The sequence below is a fragment of the Suricata suricatta genome, chromosome 1, assembly GCF_006229205.1.
Source record: "Suricata suricatta isolate VVHF042 chromosome 1, meerkat_22Aug2017_6uvM2_HiC, whole genome shotgun sequence".
Classification (NCBI taxonomy): Eukaryota; Metazoa; Chordata; class Mammalia; order Carnivora; family Herpestidae; genus Suricata; species Suricata suricatta.
The window spans coordinates 69,806,076-69,826,751 of NC_043700.1; the positions used below are offsets into that span (position 1 = coordinate 69,806,076).

General features: G+C 40.0%; 2 protein-coding genes across 9 annotated transcripts in view; both read right to left on the bottom strand.

The window, feature by feature from the left end:
* Positions 1-4,064, bottom strand: part of MND1 (meiotic nuclear divisions 1) — a 62,740-nt gene extending 58,676 nt beyond the window's left edge. The window contains exon 1 of one of the 2 annotated variants that reach the window (XM_029953876.1): positions 3,988-4,064. In XM_029953876.1, coding sequence (XP_029809736.1) covers positions 3,988-3,990 — 3 coding nt within the window. In that variant the 5' untranslated portion in view covers positions 3,991-4,064. Of the gene's footprint in view, positions 1-3,395; positions 3,465-3,987 lie in introns of those variants that run through there. The other variant, XM_029953807.1, reaches the window with a different exon arrangement.
* A 6,906-nt stretch (positions 4,065-10,970) lies between these two features.
* The window catches only part of TRIM2 (tripartite motif containing 2), a 115,970-nt gene continuing 106,264 nt past the window's right edge, over positions 10,971-20,676 (bottom strand). For 6 of the 7 annotated variants that reach the window (XM_029939939.1, XM_029939933.1, XM_029939957.1 and 3 more), the window contains 2 exons: positions 19,591-19,731; positions 10,971-15,397 (listed from right to left, as the gene is read on the bottom strand). In XM_029939939.1, the coding sequence (XP_029795799.1) occupies positions 15,245-15,397; positions 19,591-19,731 (294 nt within the window). In that variant the 3' untranslated portion in view covers positions 10,971-15,244. Of the gene's footprint in view, positions 15,398-19,590; positions 19,732-20,676 lie in introns of those variants that run through there. The other variant, XM_029939964.1, reaches the window with a different exon arrangement.

Consider the following 20,676-nt stretch of genomic DNA (forward strand, 5'->3'; position numbering starts at 1 on the left):
TAAGCTATGATGTTCCATAGGTTAGGTGTATTAAATGCATTTTTGCCTTAAAGATGTTTTCAACTTACAATGGGTTTATCGGAGTGTAACTCCATTGTGAGTTGGCGAAGATCTGTACTTGTAATTCTCCACTCACAGCATGCCCTTTCCCATGTCTGTCTCTTTAAAAATTGTCCTATCTAAAACACCTGCTCCTCTCTCCTATTTGAAACTCCAAAAAAAATTTCCCAAGGCTTAGTTTAAGCATTCTGGGAAAGAGCTTCCCTGAGCTCACAGGATAGGCTGAGTGTCACTCCATGTGTTCCCACAACACAACTTCATCAAATCAATGTGTATACTTGTCTTTCTCAGCGGACTGAAAATTCCAGAACATGCAGTGCCCTTGCCTTCCTAGAGCTTAGTGCTGGGTGAGAGCGAACACAAAGGCCATCCCTTGACTTCAGGACCGTGTATCTACAGCCCTAACTCTACACTTTGAGACTGTTCAGGCTCCCAAACCCCACGACATCCTCTGCACTCCCAAAAATATGACACAGGGTCAATTAATAATAAAAGATTCTGTGCTAACCATTTATGGCCTTTCCTGGGGAGATAAATCACAGAAATCTCAGGTGGGCAAACTCCAAAACCCATATAGACCTATTCGCTAAACCCAGAGTTGAGAGCCAGCTTTCAATACTGCTTTAATAAGCCTCCCTCACACTGGCCTCCGCAGTATCAGAACAACCAAGCATGAAATCCACACCCAGTTAGAAGGCTCTTTTGGTTCATTTTCCTGGTCCAATGGGTTTCAAACTGCCATTAGAATCATCTCAGGAGCTTTTCAAAAATACTGATGCCAAGGCACAGCCATATGAACTGAATCAGAATCTCTGAGACCAGATCTTGGCCTGGGCATGCATATTTTACGAAGCCGCTCCAGGTGCTTTAACTGTACCCCACGGTTGAGAACACTGCTCTTCTCAGTCCAGAATATAGAAACATGTCAGGGGAGCCGTGAGGATTCCTTTAGGACCTTACTCTGGGCTGCATCAGTGGAAACAGATCCAAAGCTTTTAAATGGGCCCTAACATTTTGGTATTATGAAACAGCTCCTTGGAGAGATTCCTGGACTCGACAAGAATCTGCCACCCAGAAGCAGGCGGTGAGCAAAGTCTAGTGTCCTGGAGGCACACAGTGTTAGGAAAGCTCACATCACTCAGTTCAGAAGCTATGACAGTTATTCAAGAAATGTGGATGAGCTGTATTATCCACTTACACTGTTTTCAGGCCAATTTACTCATCAGTCTCTTTTATGACTAGAACTAGTTTTTATTATTAACCACAGTTAGAAGAGTATCATGGCCAGAATTAAAGCAACTAATGTAAAAGGATACCACACCAATTCATATCTAGAAATTTCTCCAAAAAAAAAAAAATCAACAAGGGCTTACTTAGTAGTTAATATTAAAGAAAATCTGCTGACAACGTGAGAGATACATTCAAATTAGTAAGTAACAGGACTCGAGATTTGACCTGAGGCCAATAAAGTTCTGGTCGACAAACATATAGCCATCCCCACTTTTCAAAAGACTTACATTAGTACCTATTTTCACTAACCAAAAGAAATGCTAAGAGCAGTTTTCACTTGTACGGAAAAAAGGCAAAAAGTGAAAAAACAAGAGTTCAGCGTTTGGTTTAGGAATGGCTCCACCAAGCTCCTTCCCTGGGAACTACATTCAGCATCTCAAGCATAAGCCACCACAGCTTTGAACTGTGTCTATGGGTATCTGTGCTGTATCTCAATTTTATTTTGTGCATCTGTTAGCAAGATGTGTCCTAGGGTATGTGAAAAGCCTAAGAGAGAGAAAACATTCTTTAAATTTTTAAAAACTTAAAAAAGAGAAAAGCCTAAAAGAGATTTTTTTTAGGTCTAGGAAATGCTCAAAAATTTTTTCCATATAAATTAATAATTGCTGCTGCTTCCGCTTTTGTCATTTCAGATGACAAAAGTCTTCATTGGAACACTACTCATTCAAACAGTGGGGGAAACCTGTATTTTATCTTTTTATTACATTTATTTTTGAGAGACAGAGTGAGACAGAGCATGAGCAGGGAATATGAAGCAGGCTCCAGGCTCTGAGCTAGCTGTCAGCACAGAGCCCGATGTGGGGCTCGAACCCACGAACTGTGAGATCATGACCTGAGCTAAAGTCCAATGCTCAACTGACTGAGCCACCCAGGCGTCCCCAAAACCTGTATTTTAAACCACTTAAAAAACCATACATCTAAGGAATCTTCTCCAATTAGGAGTAACAGAATTCCTAAAATCAGCCCTGCTTACCAACTACAATAAAATCTTGAAAAATTAAAAGTAGATATCTGTTGCCCTCAGAAGTCGTAGAGTACGTTGTATTTCTCCAATTCCAAAAATATGCCTACACTTGTTTACCCATCAAGCCCAACCTAACCAAAACAAACAGCTATTAATTCACAATCAGGAAAGGGAACAAGTTTGTCTTTGATCAACATAACACTAAACTTACTTCCTGAGCATACATTGTTTAAAAAGAAGATGTATCTCAAGGTTTTATTCTATTTCATGTTTCTCTATTATCAGAGGTAAGCATCTGAAAATAGTTAACAGCATATTACCATTTAGAATTGAAGGCGATTCATATGTAAAAAGATATTTGGTAAAAGGATAAAAATGCATATCTGCTACATAGTTCTCAATGGTCAGTTGCATCAGGCCAGTAACTGAGAAATTTGCTACCATACGGCACTGGTAACAGATTTAAGTGTGATCCTGTTTGGCTTCTGAGATCATTTTATGCCCAGGTGGCTGCGTTGTTAGTTTAACCACAAAGAAGCCGTTATCAGTTGTAATTACATCTGGACAAGTATCTTCAAATACATACCATACAACCTAGCTGCTTGCCCAGCAAAATAACGGCCACTTAAATAAATTAAGATATTAAAATCTTACATTCATTTAATTAGATTTGATTCTCTGCCAACAGAAGCAGAAAAAAAAATGACATGAAACTAAAGTTTATGGAAATGATCTGATGAGGGGTTCCTGGGTGGCTCAGTCGGTTCGGCCTCCAGCTCTTAATTTCGGCTCAGGTCATGATCCCAGGGTCTTAGGATCCGGCCAGCCACCTGGCTTCGCGCTGGGCATGAAGCCTGCTTGGGATTCTCACTCTCTATCCCTCACTCTAACGCTCTCCCCTGCTAGCGCTCTCTAAAATTAAAAAAAATTTTTTTTAATGATTTGATGAGCTAAAAGATATTAAATTCACAAGGATAAAAAAAAAATCGATTTGGAATTTGACCACGACTTAACCTACCAAGACACGCAGGCAAAGCTGACTCAGTGCAGTATTTTCCTAATAAACCGACTAACTCCTTACCAGCCAGCAGTTCAGAGAACAAAAGGACATCGATTCCAGCCCTTTGGTAAAAGAACAACGGATTTTCAAAGAAATATTACTGGCATAAAGTGAAGATTCGTTAGGTTACTTCTGCAACTGTGAGCCATTCAGAAACGCGCTCTACAAATCATAATACATCGCAGGCGTCTAGGATCCAGGATGCCCGCTCGCTCGCACCTTTCCCCGTTCTACCTAAGAGGCTGCACCTTTGGCAGCAGAATCCGGGGAGCCTGCAACAGTTCTGAAACGACTCGTGCTCTGACAGGTCGCTATGTGTGTGAGACACTCGGGTCCTGTTCGCGAACGCCTTCGGAGTTTAACCTAACCCACCGCGGGGGGCTCCGGAGACGACGCGCGGCACAGAAGGGCGGGGAGGCGGCGGACGCCGGGCGGCGTCGGGGTAGCAGGCCCAGGGCCACGCCTCAGCCTCTACGCTCCGGCCGCGTTGACCTGGCGGCCCCTCCATGAGAGCCAAGGCCCCAAAGCCCGCCGGGACCACAAGCTGCCGAGGGGCTCCGCCGCCGCGAGAGTGGGGAGGAGCGGGACCCTACAGCCTGGCTTCAGTTCTTACCATAGCGGGTCTTCCGAAGGCTGGGCCTACGCGCGGCGAGGGGCGGGGCAGGACTAGGCCGGTTTGATTTTGGCGCCGACACCGCCGGGGGGCGGAGCAGCGACCAGGAAGAGGTGGGCGGGAGGCCGATCTCCGTCCCAACGGTGCGCGGCGACCCCTGGCGGCTCGGCGGAGCGGCCGGCAGGAGAGGGGCGAGGTCGGCCAGGGCGCTCCTTGGCTTCATCTCTCCGCGGCTCCTGCCTCTGCTCTCCCGATGTAGAATGTGACCCCCTTTTTTTTTTTAGAAAGTCTTGAGCCCTCACTTAGGGCACCATTTCCTCTCGCTGCAGAAACCCGGCCTAAGTTGGCCTAAAAAATAGAGGCGGTTTGGTTGCCGGAGAAGGAAGCAGTGCCCACATCCATCCAGATTTGACCAGCCTGGGGCAGACTTTCTTCGCCAAATTTTACCCCTATTCTTCTCTGCAACCTCTCTTCACTGTTTTCCCAGTTTTTAAATACCACTTTGTATTGTTTTCCCCCTAGGTTTATTTGTTTTAAATAAACAAAATAATGAGGTTCAAATGAAAGGTGTGGAAAACTATCTCATGACTTGAAAATACATGAATATTCAGGGCTACAGCTCAGGTGTGTGAGCCTAAAAACGCTACCAAATTAACCCAGACTTATTATTTTGAAAAGTATTGTACGTTACTTTGACCCATTTTAAAGTATAGTAATTTTACTGAAAACAGAAAGAGTAGCATCTAAAGCAGGAATTTGTATCTTCTCCTGCGAAAGAAACAGAAGCCCAAGGGGTGCCAGAGTGGCTCAGTGGGTTGAGCTTCTGACTCCTGAACTTGGCTCAGGTCATGATCTCACAGTTTGTAGGTTTCAGATCAGAACCTACATAGGATTCTCTCTCTCTCTCTCTCTCTCTCTCTCTCTCTCTCTCTCTCTCTTTCTCTCACTCCCTCTCTGCCCCATCCCTGTTCACACTATCTCTCTCAAAATAAATAAACATAAAAAAAAGAAAGGAACAGAAGCAAGGGAAGGGTTATATTGATTGCTTAGAATTCCATTAATTTAGTTTTTCCTAGGGTGTGTTAGGATACCACACGATTGATGGTACATGACATATTAAAATAGTAAATGGGTAGCCATTTAATACGTATTTTAATATGTACTAGAAAAAGTATAAGTAGCACATTATATTCTGCATTTCTCATGCATTGCTCTAGATATGGATGAAATAGTTATGTCAAAAAAACAAAAGTGATATTTAAGAAAATACTAAATTACTGCACTGGTGATATGTAGATTTGACAAAAATCATAAAGGTGACACGTGTAGGAAGACTTGCCTTACTTAGTTCTGGAACTGCCATCCCTCTTCCCTCCATCAGGAATGGCCTTTCTCCATTTGCCTTATTCTTATCCCCGTTAGACAGCTCAGATGTCTGGAGATCTGACATCTGATTTGCCTCAGGAATCTTCTTCCATGTTTCCCTGCTCCCACGGCACAAGCAGATAGGGTCTCTTCTGTGGTATGCTGTAGCAATCTGCAGTTTTATCATAGCACCCCACATTCATTTTATAACTGTTTTCTTGAACAGCTTCCCTGCAATATCAAACTCCTTCCTGTGGCAGCATTAAGCCAACTATTTTGGTGTCGCCAAGACCTAGCACAGTGCCCAACACATGGTAAACACTTAATAAGTGTGTATCAAATAAATGCACTGGATATTTAAGAACACCATCTTTTCATTGACTCGGGGATAACTAGATATGGTTTTCAGTTGAAAAATCAAAGGCTATCGTACTTAATTAAAATCATAACTATTTGTATTGAGTAATGCTTTCCCATTTATTATCCTTACCAACAGAATTTTGAAATTATCATATATACCATTCATATGTGTTCAATTAAACAAAGAAGCCATTAAACTGTATTGTGTGTTCTAATGCTGCAGCGGCCTACAAGGGCAAACCACAATCTAAGCCTGTAAATGCTTCAAGGTTAGGAAATCAAAACACTAAAGACAATTACATCAGCCAACAAGACTTTAAGCTTTAGTGAGTCAAAGAATTTCTTTGGTTCTGTTCTGTCCCTATGTAAGTCATTTGGCTGGCTCCTGTTGCCAGAGCAGTTCTATCCACTTCCGGTTTGGCACTGCCTAAATTAGAACTGATTTTGCTCAGACTCCTTAATATGCCTCAGTTTATCTTTTAATAGGTATCTTGAGACACCCAAGTTTTGCAATATTATAGAGCAGGTAGATGTAGTATACAAGTTTTTAAGTATGGTAAATAAATATTAACAGCGTCTGAGAAGGACTCATGAATTTGGACCCTGGATCCACCATCTAGCATTTGCTGTGGTACCCAAATGGCGTGTGTTTATTATACAAATGTGTTTTACAAAATCCTGAAGCATACATTAAGTTCACTCTTTTTACTTCACTTGCTGCCTGCAAAGCGCGTGAAGATCAGCCAGACAGGTCACACCAGTAAGGAATTTATGTTTTAATCAGAACTGCCCTTCCATCTCAGCACCCTTGCCCAAGACCCTGCTCCCTAGAGGGGGAACCTATTGCCCTTACTCCAGCCACAACCCTCCCCAAGGGCAAGGGACCTGCAGGGCCAAAGAGATCTGCCCACCCACCATCCACAACCTCCCTTCTCGATTAGGAATATGGAAACTCTGAATCCCTGGAGTTTTCCCCCAAAGAGAGCCTGAGACAAAGATATGCTGGTAATTTATCTGGGAGTGGGGAGGCGGCAAGGGTGAGATGGGAAAGGAGCAAAGCCACTAAACATCTGTGCACTTCTCAGTGTGAGTATTTAAAAGTCTTTACAAACTGATCTGTTTTGCCCAAGGGAATGGACGAGTTTGTGGAAGGAGAGAACACAGGAGAGATGAGATCGGAGGACAGAACTCCACTGGAGAGGACACTGGGAATCTCCAGGTGCCTTCCAGGCCCTTGGCCGTGGTCTTTAAACACCTGATATTCTTGCTGCAAACAGGTGTGGTTCTTGCCAAGTGCATCTAATGAAGTTTCTGCCATCTAGGCCATGCCCGACTAGACCAGGGCTAGGGGCTCGTGCCAAAGGCAGAGTGTACAGGATGGACATAGAGCAAGCCACTTGCCTTTGAAGTGGCCGAGGCAGCCTTGGACAGTGACAAATGGACTCCATTGGATCTTCTCTTGGGAAAGGTGAGTACTAAGTGCACATAGTGCAGGTTGCTCATTGGAACTGTAGCTGTATTCTAAATGTCCCTGAACTGTAGTTACACTTCTCTGAAATTCCTGATGTGCACCCCAGTTTTGGAATACCAAACCTCAGAATGACACCACCAAGGAGAAGAGACACATGGTCTTGCCTCTGGTTCCCTTGCTTTCTCAGGAAATATACTCCAAATTGAAGACAACCATCTCACGGTCCTCCCATGAAATTCTGAGTAGTGTGACCTCTAGGAGAACCTTCTTATTAAGGAAGCAGGAAAAGAAAGTAATTTGGAAAAGACAGAGGGAGAAGTCTACAAGGTAGGGAAAGAAGAATGAAAAACCAAGAGAGGAGAACATTTCAAATAGTCAACATTTAAAAAAATTTTTTAAATGTTTATTTTTGAGAGAGAAAGAGGGGGAAACAGAGGACCCAAAGTGGGCTCTGCAATGATAGCAGACAGCCCAATAGGGATCTTGAACTCATGAACTGTGAGATCATGACCTGAGCCCAAACCAAGTGTCAGATGCCCAACTGACTGAGCCACACAGGCACCCCAAGAAATAGTCAATATTATCAACTTCTCAGTCACACCACATCTCCTGAGTTAGAAATGACAATGGCTATTGTGTCATTTGTGCAGAGCATCAATTTTAACGAGGGCGCCTGGAAACTGGAAAAATCTCCGATGGTCTGTGGCTCTCCAAAGGGCAACAGTATGTAAACAGATACGTGGTATATCTCTGGTAGTAAAATTTCATGGAGTAGGGGTAGGGGAGATTAGGAAAAAATGTCTAAAACAGCTCCTTAGGGGGATGATAATGGAAAAAGTTTGAGAAACATTGCTGTAGAGTAAGTCCACAATTTATCACCCAAACTGGGCACATCTGAGAATGAAAGGGACTGTTACATATAATTATTTGGCATAAAGTAGGATTATCCCCATGAATCATGTGATAACTCGGAACTTCCTTTGTGCTTTATTAACACTTCTCTTATGGTTCTTACCTTAATTTGCTCTGTATCATTGTTACTAATGCTCTTTTAATCATTCCATTGGGAAGAACAGGCACAGGAAGTAACTTACTCCTTTTCGTAGCCCTGTCTCATTTCTCTTCGTTTCTGCTTGAGCATTCTCTGGCCTCACAACAGTGAACCATTTGTTCCTTCCTGGACAACTCGGGCCTTCTGGCCGTCTTTCAGCAAGCATCGACTCATCAGCGGTCCGGCCCCAACACCAGCCCTCTGCTTTCCTCTAGGGTGACCTCTTAGCTGCCAGTTCTCTCAGCCCCGTCCAGCGAACCCTGTCACCCTCCACTCCAGGCAGGGGGCCTGGCCCAAGTCCATGGGGGAGTCTGAGTCATGGTGTGGGGCCCTAGGTGGCCATGAGGGTCTGTACTTACCCAGCAAGTATCCTAATGCCCAACGGAGTATGACATTAAACAGCAAATAAAAACCACCACCACAGGTCAAGAGGCCATGGAAAAAAGGAAAATGTTTTTTATATTGTTTTTGAAGGAGGGTTCCTGCATTTTCATTTTGCATCAGCCCCCACAAATTATGTAGCCAGCCATTATATATTCTATATTCTATATACATATGTACATATATACATATGTACACACATATGTATATATACACATACTGAATATATATATATATTCATTTAAGTTTCATTCCAGTAAAGGTCCATGAGAACAGGGACTTTTTAGTTTGCTGCTATTCCCTAGTGGCTAGAACATACTAAACTCAGTAAACATTTGCTAATGAATGCATATAAAAGCAGCTCGTATTATAATTACCGGCCTGGTTCACTAACCAAACTGTAAGCTCTTGGAGGTCACAAGCTTTATCATTCATCTTTATATCCCCTACACCTCCCCTAAACCCTGGTGTATCACAAGTGCTCAGACATTTGTTCAATGACAGCAACTACAAAAAAGATAGGGGGGGCGGGGGAGGATAGAATGTCATTTGCCCTTCCTGTCTCTTCACTTAGGCTAAATAATAAACTGCAGCTTTAATTGAACTTGGCTGCTCTGGAAAGGAGTGCATCTGGCTTTATGTGAAATGAGTTCTCAAAGGATAATTTGAGAGATGCTTAAATATGGGGCAACTGGCTTTTATCAGGAACGCATGCTCTCTGCTTCTGAAAACCTCCCAACAGCCCACGATGGCAAAGGTGCCTGTTTGGTTAGAAATAAAAATAAGTGAAGAATGGAAGCAGGATTAAAGAAAACTAATATTCACAGTCACTAGTTAGTAGCATTATGTTTGGCCTTTTTCTCATTTGTTTCATCTATCCTTCCAAGACTGACTTAATTTCCTCCTATAGAGTTACAATCTATTATAAGTTTTTTTTAATGCTCCAGGAAAACAAAACAATAAATTTTTGTGTGTCCCTCCATTGTTCACAAAGGATACTCAAAAGATAAATTTCAGTATTCATTCCATCATAGCAAAATATAAATCCCAGACTTAATGAAAAAATCAAAAGCCTATAAATAAAAAAGTTCTATGAATATACGTAAGGCCATGACTTATTTATAATTAATGAAAGAAGATGAGTGTTCTTTATAGGAGAACAATAGACCAAATATCAAATCCATACACTACTCAGGACTGAGAGCCTATCTGTCCTCAAGTCTTGTGGGGAAGATACTGGCCTGTAGGTTAGCAGCACTGAGATGACAACTCTGACATTATGAATAGAGACCAATGTAAATTGTGTTCGATTTAAGAAAGTCAGTAGAGGGGCGCCTGAGTGGCTCATTTGGTTCAGCATCTGACTTCAGCTCAGGTCAGGATCTCATGATTTGTGGCTTCGAACCTTGCCTCGGGCTCTCTGCTGACAGCTCAGAGCCTGGAGCTTTTGGATTCTGTCTCGTTCTCTCTGCCCCTCCCCCTGCCTCTCTCTCTCTCTCAAAAATATATAAATGTTACAAAAAGAAAGCCAATGGAAACAATCTTCTTTGGAAGGATATGATGTAGTGACATCCTATTATTTGTACATTTATCATCAGGTTCCTTTACAACAAAACCTCGAGAAGACTGTCTGGATATAATCTTTAGATGTTGTGAGCACTGCTTGAAATGCTTGGCCATGACCTTGATGTAATATAAAAAATTTTATTGTAGGGGAGGGGAGCCTGGGTAGGTTACTCGGTTAAGTGTCCAACTTCAGCTCAGGTCATGTCTCAAAGTTGGTGAGTTTGAACTCCACAACCAGGCTGTCTGCTCTCAGCGTGGAGCCTGCTTTGGATCCTCTGTGCCCCCTCTCTCTGCCTGTCTCCTGCTTGTGTCACCTCTCTCTCTCTCAAAAATATTTTAAAAATAAAGGAATAAATAAACTCCTAACTTTAAAAAAATTTCATTGTAGTAAATTTTATTTTATTTACATTTTGGAACCTAAAGACAGTATTTATAGTGAGGTCCCTTTCTAGTTCTTCACCCCCTAGAAATGGGACTGCCCTGACTGCCAGAAGGTCCGCCCTGTGATTCTTTAAGGATTTTAAGCATATTGCTTTGGGCTATTTGGACTTCTAAGTATATTTGCTAAACACAACGTGTCATGGTTTTCCAAATTCCTGCTTAAGATACATCCTAAATGTCACACATTATTAGCATCATAAACAACAAAAATTTCACTAAGCTTTTCTCACTATTATAAAGTTTGGTTGAGGTATTGATATCTTCCCCATATTGTAGGACATTCCTTCATTTATTTCCCTTTACTAAAAAAGCAAACAATATGTAAAATACATAAACATTCACCCTGGAAATGGAGAAAACAAGCTTTATTATAATGATTTGAGATTTTGTTCATGGTAAAGGTATACACATAAATCTTGTTTCTCCTATGTTTCAAGACAGAATTAATTTAAAGTTTTATTGTAGACTAAAGCATCCAAAATACTGTGGTACATATGTAGCTACGAACATACAAACACTTTGATGCACAGCGTTCATTCTTTTCTTTAAATAGGCAGTCAGCATTTCGATTCATAAAGGAACAAATGAGAATATATCAGTATCAATGTCAGAGTGCTCAAGACTTAGTGTTCTATACACAAAACGTATGAAACAGACCTATAAAGATGGAATGTACAAAATTTAAAAAGAAACCAAGGAAGCAGAAACCCTTCATACTCATACAGAGGACTGAAAGGCTATAAGAAGTGAAAATGACATAAAGAATTCTATTACAAGAATGCGCTCTGTTGATGACAGAACATTCTCATGTCATAAAGCGAAAGCATTGAGTTTAAGGCTGTGTTGCTTTTGAAAGTTAGTGGACGTGCTGTACATTCATTGGGACAACATAGCCAATTTATTAATCTATTTTAGAATATTAATAGCTTTCATACATTCTCCACAAACAGACCACACAATCACTGCCACACAGTTCATCTTCAGAAAGTTTAAGATTAACATCATGATTTGTAGCTTACTGCCATTTAAAACAAAACAAAAAAATCATTTATTTATACCAAACAAATCTTTAATGGGCACTTAGTTTCCTTTATGGCAATACTAGATTCCTAGTTATCAAAAATATTAAAATAATTGTAAAGTTTAAAACCCTGCAACATTTACAGAATGCAACAATATTACGACTTTCAATTTTAAGCAATGATGTTCTCAGCAAACAGCTTCAATTTTATCCTACCTGGAAATGTCTTGTTTTCAAATTAGTAAACTAAAAATATTCCTCCTTTTCCAGAAGCTGGTGAATAGGGAGGATACTATAGAGTCCAAATGTACAAAAAGATTTTTCCCTTTTGAAGTAATCTGCACATTACCTAATGTTTATTTGCTGTTTCCTCCAATTAACTCCGTAGGTATTAGGAAAGCATTGATGTGAATCCTTCAGGGTTAGGGATCCATAGACACTTGCTAGTGTACTGCTATTCCAGCCATCTTCAAGTGAGGACATACCCTGTATATTTAGTAGTAGAAGCAAATGTGTTCTAGTTGCATGGACCTCAAATCTAGTCAAAGAGTAAATTAAAATAAGGAAACCTGGGGATTTGTTTAGTTACTGGAGACTAAAGTTTAATCAAGATACTAAGTACCATTTAAACAATGGTGAACAGTCATAAAGGCTTTTTATTCATGTGTTTCTGGATGGTCAAGTCACCGCGTCCCCCAAGTCCAGCAGAGAAGGTCTGTTTTAGAGGGAATGCATTGTCACTGACCTTTACATTCAAACTGGCAACATTCTGCCATAAGTGCCCAGGGGACATCTGAATGGTAATTTCTCAGTGCTACTTATCATGAACGTATGACAGGTTCTGTACACTTGACAAAGAGAAATCAAACAATAATGATAGCTCAGGGGGGAAAAATCACTTATTTTAATATCCTTCTCAGTTTACCAGAAACCATTTTCCATAGAACGTGACAAAATTTCATTTAAACCTTGTCTACTCTATCTCGTCAGCAGCACTTTCCCTCCTCAAAGATGCTCACTAAGAAATATAGTAAATGCTCCGATGTATCCAAATGTGAAACGTTATCTATACTTTAACATACATAATTACATATTTTGCGGGGAAATTACAGTGATTTTTAGAGTGCCCACAGCATGCGTTTTAGTATCAGATAGTGGAACAGGTCTGAATCAAATGATCTAATCTGCCATTCCAGTTTGTGCCAATATTGACAGATTAAAAAAAAAAAAGCCTTGTATTCAATCTATTATTGAGATACCCAGTCTGTTATGGTAGGGCATCTAGTTAATCTCTAAATTCACAAAGATAATTTCAATGTTGTGCAAAAAACTCTTTTAAGTAAACTAGTCTTAAGACCAAGAGTTTGTGACAGAATCTAAACAGGAAGCCATTTTTACTTGTGAAAACAAACAAAAATTATTTTAACCAATTTAAAAGGTTTTCTTTTAAACAGTCTAGGACCTATCAAGGGTCTAGCTTATCTTTTATGCAGAAGGTCAGTAAATGGCAAAATGAAATCCCTTCCCTAGATGTAAGCTCCAAGTATGGAGGGATTTTTGTCTCTTCCGTCTATTGCTGTATCCCCCGTGCCTAGAATAGTGCCTGGCACCTAGTAAGCACTCATTAAACATGAATGTTGAAATTCAAAGACTTAGTTTGCTGATGTTAGGAAACAGTATCTTATTTAACATCCTAAAAATGTTATTGAATTTTAACGTTATCACAGTCTCAAATATTTTGAAAACTCTACCTAATTAAGAAAAAGGAAAAAAGAAATTCTAAACCTAAATGTAAATCTTCCTGAAAACATTTTTTCGGAGGTTGAGCTGGGCATAACAAACTTGATATATAATTGGAAGAAGCTAGATTTCCTTTCTAAATTAAAAAAAGTCCTATACATTAGAGAATGACTGGGTTATAAATTAATAAGTAATAAACATCACATATAATCACACATATGGGAAATGTTTTCTTATAGTACAGTTCTAAGGTGCTTTCAGTGAAAAATATCCCAAAGTCATTATCAAAGATGCCAAACATGACATCCTATTTGGTAGAACTGAGTAGAAAATTAAACAGTGGGAATAGACCACGTCTTAGCTTACAGTATCAATGACAGATTAATAATTGGCTAAATTTTCTTTGCATTTCTCAAAACCCATTTATACTTGGCTTAAATTAAAAGTAACTCAAGTTCAACGGTTCTTTTTCCTTCAACCTGTTTTCGTTCTGTTGTTTTTGAAAGCACAGAAGGCCATTTTCTGACTAAAAGTCAGCCAATACCATCATTCCTGGAAAATGGTGAAATGAAACCTGTTTTAGGGCTTGCTCTGGGGACGGCTTTAAACTGCGCAGTAAAGGGATGTGCTGGACGATGCTTCTGTCTTTCCGAGTGCTGCCTATTTCAATACACCAAAGATTCAGCTATATATATATATATATGATACATTCTACCTTACCCTAATCATGTATACATAGTCCTTTAATGCCTCTACTATTCATTAGACAATGATAAATAACCATAACATGCCCTTACCTGTAATGCGTTCGAAATAACACGACTTTGGTAACACTTGCTTTCTAAGGGGAAACCATTAATCAATCACATGCCTTTGGTTGACACCATCTGTCCTCCAAAGGGCTACTTATGGCTCTCTGTCCTAGGACACTGGTGTCCTACTACATGTGCTGACATTTTGCAGGAGGTAAAGCTTTCGCTTTCATGAAGTTGAAGAGGAGAGACATGTGAGAACATGGCACATAAAATGTGACTGACTTTTTCTTGATTTCATGCCAGTGCACTAACTGGAGTTGGGGAGCGGGGGAGGGCGTTTGTTTACCAAAAGGTGACATTGCAATTGTAATATGCTTTTCAAACTTCAGGTTTCCCTGAAAATGGACTCTGTTTTTTGATACAAGGAGAGCAGGAAAAGGTGAGCAAAACATACAAAAAGGATCTTTGATCTAACCCAGAATGGCTGGTACATGTGTGGTGGTTTTTAAGCACTAAACTCACGAGGTCTCATCACACCTGGGAGGGTTTTGCAAGACAGTCTTATGTTCTCCTAATTTACATGTAGTTATTGATAACCAAAAAATGTTGCATGAGTTAATACCGACTGTAAGAGTGAGGTTAGAAGATCCCCCGGGTCTTGTAATCGAAGTGAAATAAAGTACAACAGATTGTGGTTTTGTTTTGTTTCATTTCGTTTTGTTTTTGGAGGCTTTGCACAAAAGCTACCATTCACGGGATTAACAAACACCTTTGAATATCCTAGGTTTCTTTTTAGTGCTTGTTTGATTTGCAAAATCAGTTCAACTACACAAATCCCTGTCCTAGAAGCCATAGTTCACAGGTGTGAAATGCTGCAGTTTCCATAGATTCAGTAGAAGGGATATCTTTCTTCAAACCCTAAAGGCGAACTACAGAAATCAGATATGCAGGTTTTAAGGAAATTGTTACATTCAGAAATCACCTTGGAAAGTTCACCAATGATTCCTTCTAGCATGAAAAGTCTAGTGTAATCTGGTCCCGCGTCGAGAAATCCATTCCAGTTTATAGTGCAAGACCTTTGGGAGAGGGGGTCCAGCTGCCCCCCACTACTGTAAGTACCGGTAGACCTTGAAACAGTGGTTTCCAGAGTCTGCAACCACAACATGACCGTCTGAAGTCAGGGCCAGGCCTTGGGGGCCGTACAGCGGGTCAGCAGATGTATTAATGTAGGACAAAAATGATCCACTTCCATCAAAAACCTGTAAAAAAAATATAAAGTCAGAGTGTTACAGGCAAAGTTGTAGTAATATGATGAAACAGGAGTCAGACACCCTTGATGCTAATATTGTCAACATAAAAGCCTGTGTGTAACCCAATGGGTTTGTTTAGGTCACTATCATACATCTGATCCTTCCCTCCACTTACCTTGCTTTTTCTCTTCTCACTCTTTATCCCTGAGTCAGTGACAAGGAGCATGCCACTAGCCACTGACCTCGCTTACATTTTTATAGTGGTCAGTTTGAGGAGAATAGTCCTCAGTGCAGCCTGAAAATGAAGGACCTTTGTCTCCTACTCTCGGCCTTCACTTTCCGTACTTCCAACCTCACATCCCTCTTCTATTCCCAATCATAAGACATAAAAACCAGCAATTTGACCACAAAGGAATGATTCTGAGTCATAATAATACACAATGAGAAAATAAAGATCGTTGTTTTTAAATGTTCATTTATTTTTGAGAGAGAGACAGCCTGAGCAGGGGAAGGGGCAGAGACAGAGGGAGACACAGAATCTGAAGCAGGCTCCAGGCTCCGGACTGTCAGCACAGAGCCTGATGTGGGGCTTGAACCTGTAAGGATGCAGGTCTGAAACTGACTCCATGAAACAATAGAAGGGCACACATTGCCCAAGGCAAAAGGGACCACCCTTGTAACATTTCTAAGGGCAGGCCTAAAGATGGAGGCTAAGACTAGTCACGCCCTACCTGAGGGTCCTGGGCCCACTCTGTGATTGGTCAATACTCTAAATGTTGTGATTGGTCCCGCCAAAAGTAACAAATACTCTAGGCAATGTGAATAGTTAAACCTGCTGTCAATAATATTGTATAATAATGATTGGATCACTGTATTTTCTGTAACTCCCCCTTCCCAAACTCATAAAAGCCCTATCCTGCCTTTGTTCTGGGCTCACTCCACGTGGATCCAGTAAGTCTGTGAGCCCGAGTTTAGGCTGGCTGGGCCTAAATTCATAATAAAGCCCTTTGCTTTTGCATGCGTGCTTCGGCCTCCCTGGCAGTCTCTGGTTTTTGGGGGCGATATTAAAATCTGGGCATAACAAACCCATGAACCCTGAGATCATAACCTGAACCCAAGTTGGACACTTAACCAACTAAGGTACTCAGGTGCCCCTATTTTTTTTCCTTTTCAGAACAGAGGGAGTTATAAGAAGTCAATAGTTCAACATGTACCTTTGTGGGGATTTTTTAGAAAATTTTAAGTAATCTCTACACCCTGTGTGGAGCTCAAACTCACAACTCTGAGAACAAGATTCACACACTCTACCAACTCAGCCAGCCAGGCACCCCACAACATGTATATCTGGATATGAAGTAGTCTTTTGGGCTGGAGGCTTCTGCTGTGATGAAATAACAAGGAACATTTCCCTTTCACAAGGCCTGGGCTAGTTTCTTTTGACCATTCCGTTTGGCCCGTAAGGGGTTTTACAAGGCAGTGACACCATGCAGGTGCTAGGAGGGCCACAATACAAACAGCTAAGCATCTGTAATCTACGGAACTGCTTTAGGAACTTGGTTCCCTGGCTGGCTTCTAGCTTTCCATCACAATAGAATGACTCTTTCAAATGTTAATATACATTAGCATATTTAAGCAAGATAAATATAATGGAGAAATAAAAGCATTTATAGTCTCCATCCTTTTTCTGGGAAGTGAATACTTAAATCAGATTCAAAAGGCTAACGACTGCTGTTTTCACAAAGATACCTAGATGCTACCTTATTTAACCAGTGCATTCTGAAGGCTCAGAAACTCGGCACAGGGCCTTATTGGCAAGGAAGAACAGCCCTGTCTGCAGATGTATGTTTAGATTCTTGTGGGTGTCAACACAGAGAAACCGAGAAAACAATAGTTCTTAGTCTGAGGATTCAAAACCTTTGTTCTTAATTTAAAGAAAAATCATACTTTTTTTTTTTTGTCTGGCAAAGAATACAGACCTCTTCTCAAAATAATGTTAAAAAATTTTTTTTCCAGGGGTGTTTGGGTGGCTCAGTCGGTTGAGCATCCGACTTCAGCTCAGGTCATGATCTCACGGTTTGTGGATTCGAGCCCCGCATCAGGCTCTGTGCTGACCACTAGCTCAGAGCCTGGAGCCTACTTCAGATTCTGTGTGTCTTTCTCTCTCTGCCCCTCCCCTGTTCATTCTCTGTCTCTCAAAAATAAATTAATGTAAAAAAAAATAATAAAATAAAATTTTTTCAGAATGTAACTACTTTTATTATTTTTTATATCTAATTAAAATGCCAAATGCCAGAGCACCTGGGTGGCTCAGTCGGTGGGGCGTCCTACTTTGGCTCAGATCATGAACTCACAGTTCGTGAGTTCGAGCCCCACATGAAGCCCTGTGCTGACAGCTCAGAGCCTGGAGCCTGCTTCAGATTCTGTCTCCCTCTCTCTCTGACCCCCTCCGCCTCATTCACCTGCTCTCTCCTTCAAAAAAAAATTAAAAAATAAAATAAAATGCCAAATGCCATTCATGACACCATTAATCCTAAACCATGAAAACATATTTAAATTCATTATTACATTTAAAAATATTTTTGTTCACTTTTAATTTTGAAATAATTGTAGATTCATAGGAAATTCCAAGGTTAGTATAGAGAAATCCTGTGTACCTTTCACCCATTTTGGTAGAATACTCCCATAAAACCATCTGAGTCTGGAGATTTATTTTTGGAAAGTTTTAAGATTATGACCTACATTTCCTTCACAGTCGTTGGGGTAGTCAGGTTATTTATTTTATATTGGTTGAGTTGTGGAATTTGTATTTTTTGAGGAATTGGTCCATCTCATCTAAATTGTCAAAGATACGCATGTAGAGTTCACAGAATTTCCATATTCCTGGCAGAGTCTATAATGATATCAGTGCTTTGTGTCTTTTCCTTTATCAGTCTTGTTAGAGGTCTGTCGATTTTATTGATCTTTCCAAAAAACCAACTTTCTGTTTCATTGATCTTCTCTATTGTTTTCCTTGCACTACACTGACTTCTGATCCTATCTGCACTATTTCCTTCCCTCTGCTTGCTTTCAGGCTGTTCCGCTCCTCTCCATCTGGCTTTTGGAGGTAGGAGCTCGGATGAGTGATTTCTGACTTTCTAATGTAAGCACTCAGTCAGTGCCAGTAATTTCCCTCTCACATAGAATGGTGGTTACCAGGGATGGGAATGGGGGAAATGGGGAGAGGTTAGCCAAAGGGTATAAATTTCCAGTTAGAAGATGAACAAGTTCTGGGGATGCAATGCATTGTATGGAGATTATAGTTAATAAAATGATTTTATGTACTTGAAAGTTGCTAAGAGTAGATCTAAATGTTTTCACCACAAAAAAGATATAGTAATAATGTGATGGTGACCTAAGGTTTTGGTTAAAGCTATGGTGGTAATCATTTTGCAATATATAAGTGTATCAAATCATCATATTACACACCTTAAACTTATACAACGTATATGCCAATTATATCTCAATAAAGTTGGGGGAAAAATCTCCCTCTCAGGACCATCTTAGCTGCACGCCACAAAGTGTGGTATGCTGTATTTGTATTTTCATTCAGGCCAATATATTTTTAAGTTTTCCTTGAGACTTCTTCCTTGACTCAAGTTATTCAGCAGAATGTTTTAAACGCATAAAACAAAATACATGGCATTATAAAGGAAAACAATCATATTAAAGCATAGTTATCAAAATTGTACAAAACTGTGATATAGTAATATGTGGGTCTTTCCAACCAACACATTAAATAATAAGAAATGGTGATGGAAGAGTCACGGGCATACATGACAATTCAAGACCTCTGCAACCGTGATCCTTCCTGGTGACAAACTACACTGATTGCTGCCTATACTCACAATTAAAGAAAATGACCGTTTTTAGTTGGAAGCTAGTAAAAATAGTAACATAATGTTTTTGTTCAATGGACCTCTTCAGTTGTATCCACAAACACTTTTGTGTTAAAAATTCCCAATTTAGCGGTTTTCACTCTGGTAACCTGTTGATGTTATTTCCACTCCAGTTTGCTTTAGTTTAGCACTTCTGGTGAGATTACCTATGGTCTATGAAAACCTAACCAAGGAAGAATGGAAAACATCCCAGTTGGGAGTCAGCCAATTCTTCACTTTCAATGAATACCAATCCCTCTAAACAAATACATTAGCATTTTCAGGTACCTGGATCCTGCTGTTTCCCCAGTCGGCTACAATGATGTTTCCATTGGAATCTACTGCCACACCTGTTGGAGCATTAAACTGCCCATTTCCTTCTCCATTTGAGCCAAACTTCAACATGAATTCTCCCTCCTGGTTAAACACCTGTATGAGATATTTTTAAAGGATTTTATTTAAATTAAAAATAGCTGAGCCAACATTATGAGTTTTAAAAAACATATGCACCTGAGCAGACTTTTTATTACAAGACTTATGATTTAAGACATTCTAAAAAAGGAAAAAAAAACTACAAAGTAGGCCCCCCCATATCACTTATGGTTCCCCAATTTACTACGTAAGTTTCATTTATCATGTGTTAAATCACTTCTTACTTGTAGCTCATATCTGGTTATGGAATACTTATATGCAAAATACTTTTGTTATAAATTATAAAATATATATGAAGAAAGTGGTGCTATAATTTTTCAACAGTATTATTCTTCCTGCCTTTGAATAAATAGCTAAATTTCAAGGACAGGCATTGTATTTCTAACAGGATGGATGATCAAAGTTGGATCAGGAACTTTGAGCTTTTTGTTAGGCGAGGTGCTCAGAATTTATTACCATTTTACAAAGTCAACATGAGAAAGAGTAAGTTGGACTTCACACTTATCAGGGAAAAGTGTGTGAGAGTGTATGTGTGTGTATGTGTGTAATGATACAGGTGAGGGATAAGAAAAGGGCTTTTTAAATATATTTTCTTCCAGAATACATATTTAAAATAGACAGTTTATATGACCCTACGGTGTTGATGGATGGAGCATACTAAGGGGAGGGGCTGAGAGAAGGGGGAACACAGAATTCTTAAGCAAATTCTCTAATATCTGATCTACACAAGCAATGGCTTGTGGTAGTTAAATATTCTTATTAATGGAGTGTAACAAAATATGTATCAAATACAGATTATTAATTTGGAGAGAAGTAAATTTTTAATATGTGGTTAGTTATAAGACTATAGTAAACATACTTTTATCTTGATGATTCAGATGATATTTAATTATTGTGAAATATCTCCAGGATATAATTTTAAGCTTCCATTATGATATGTTG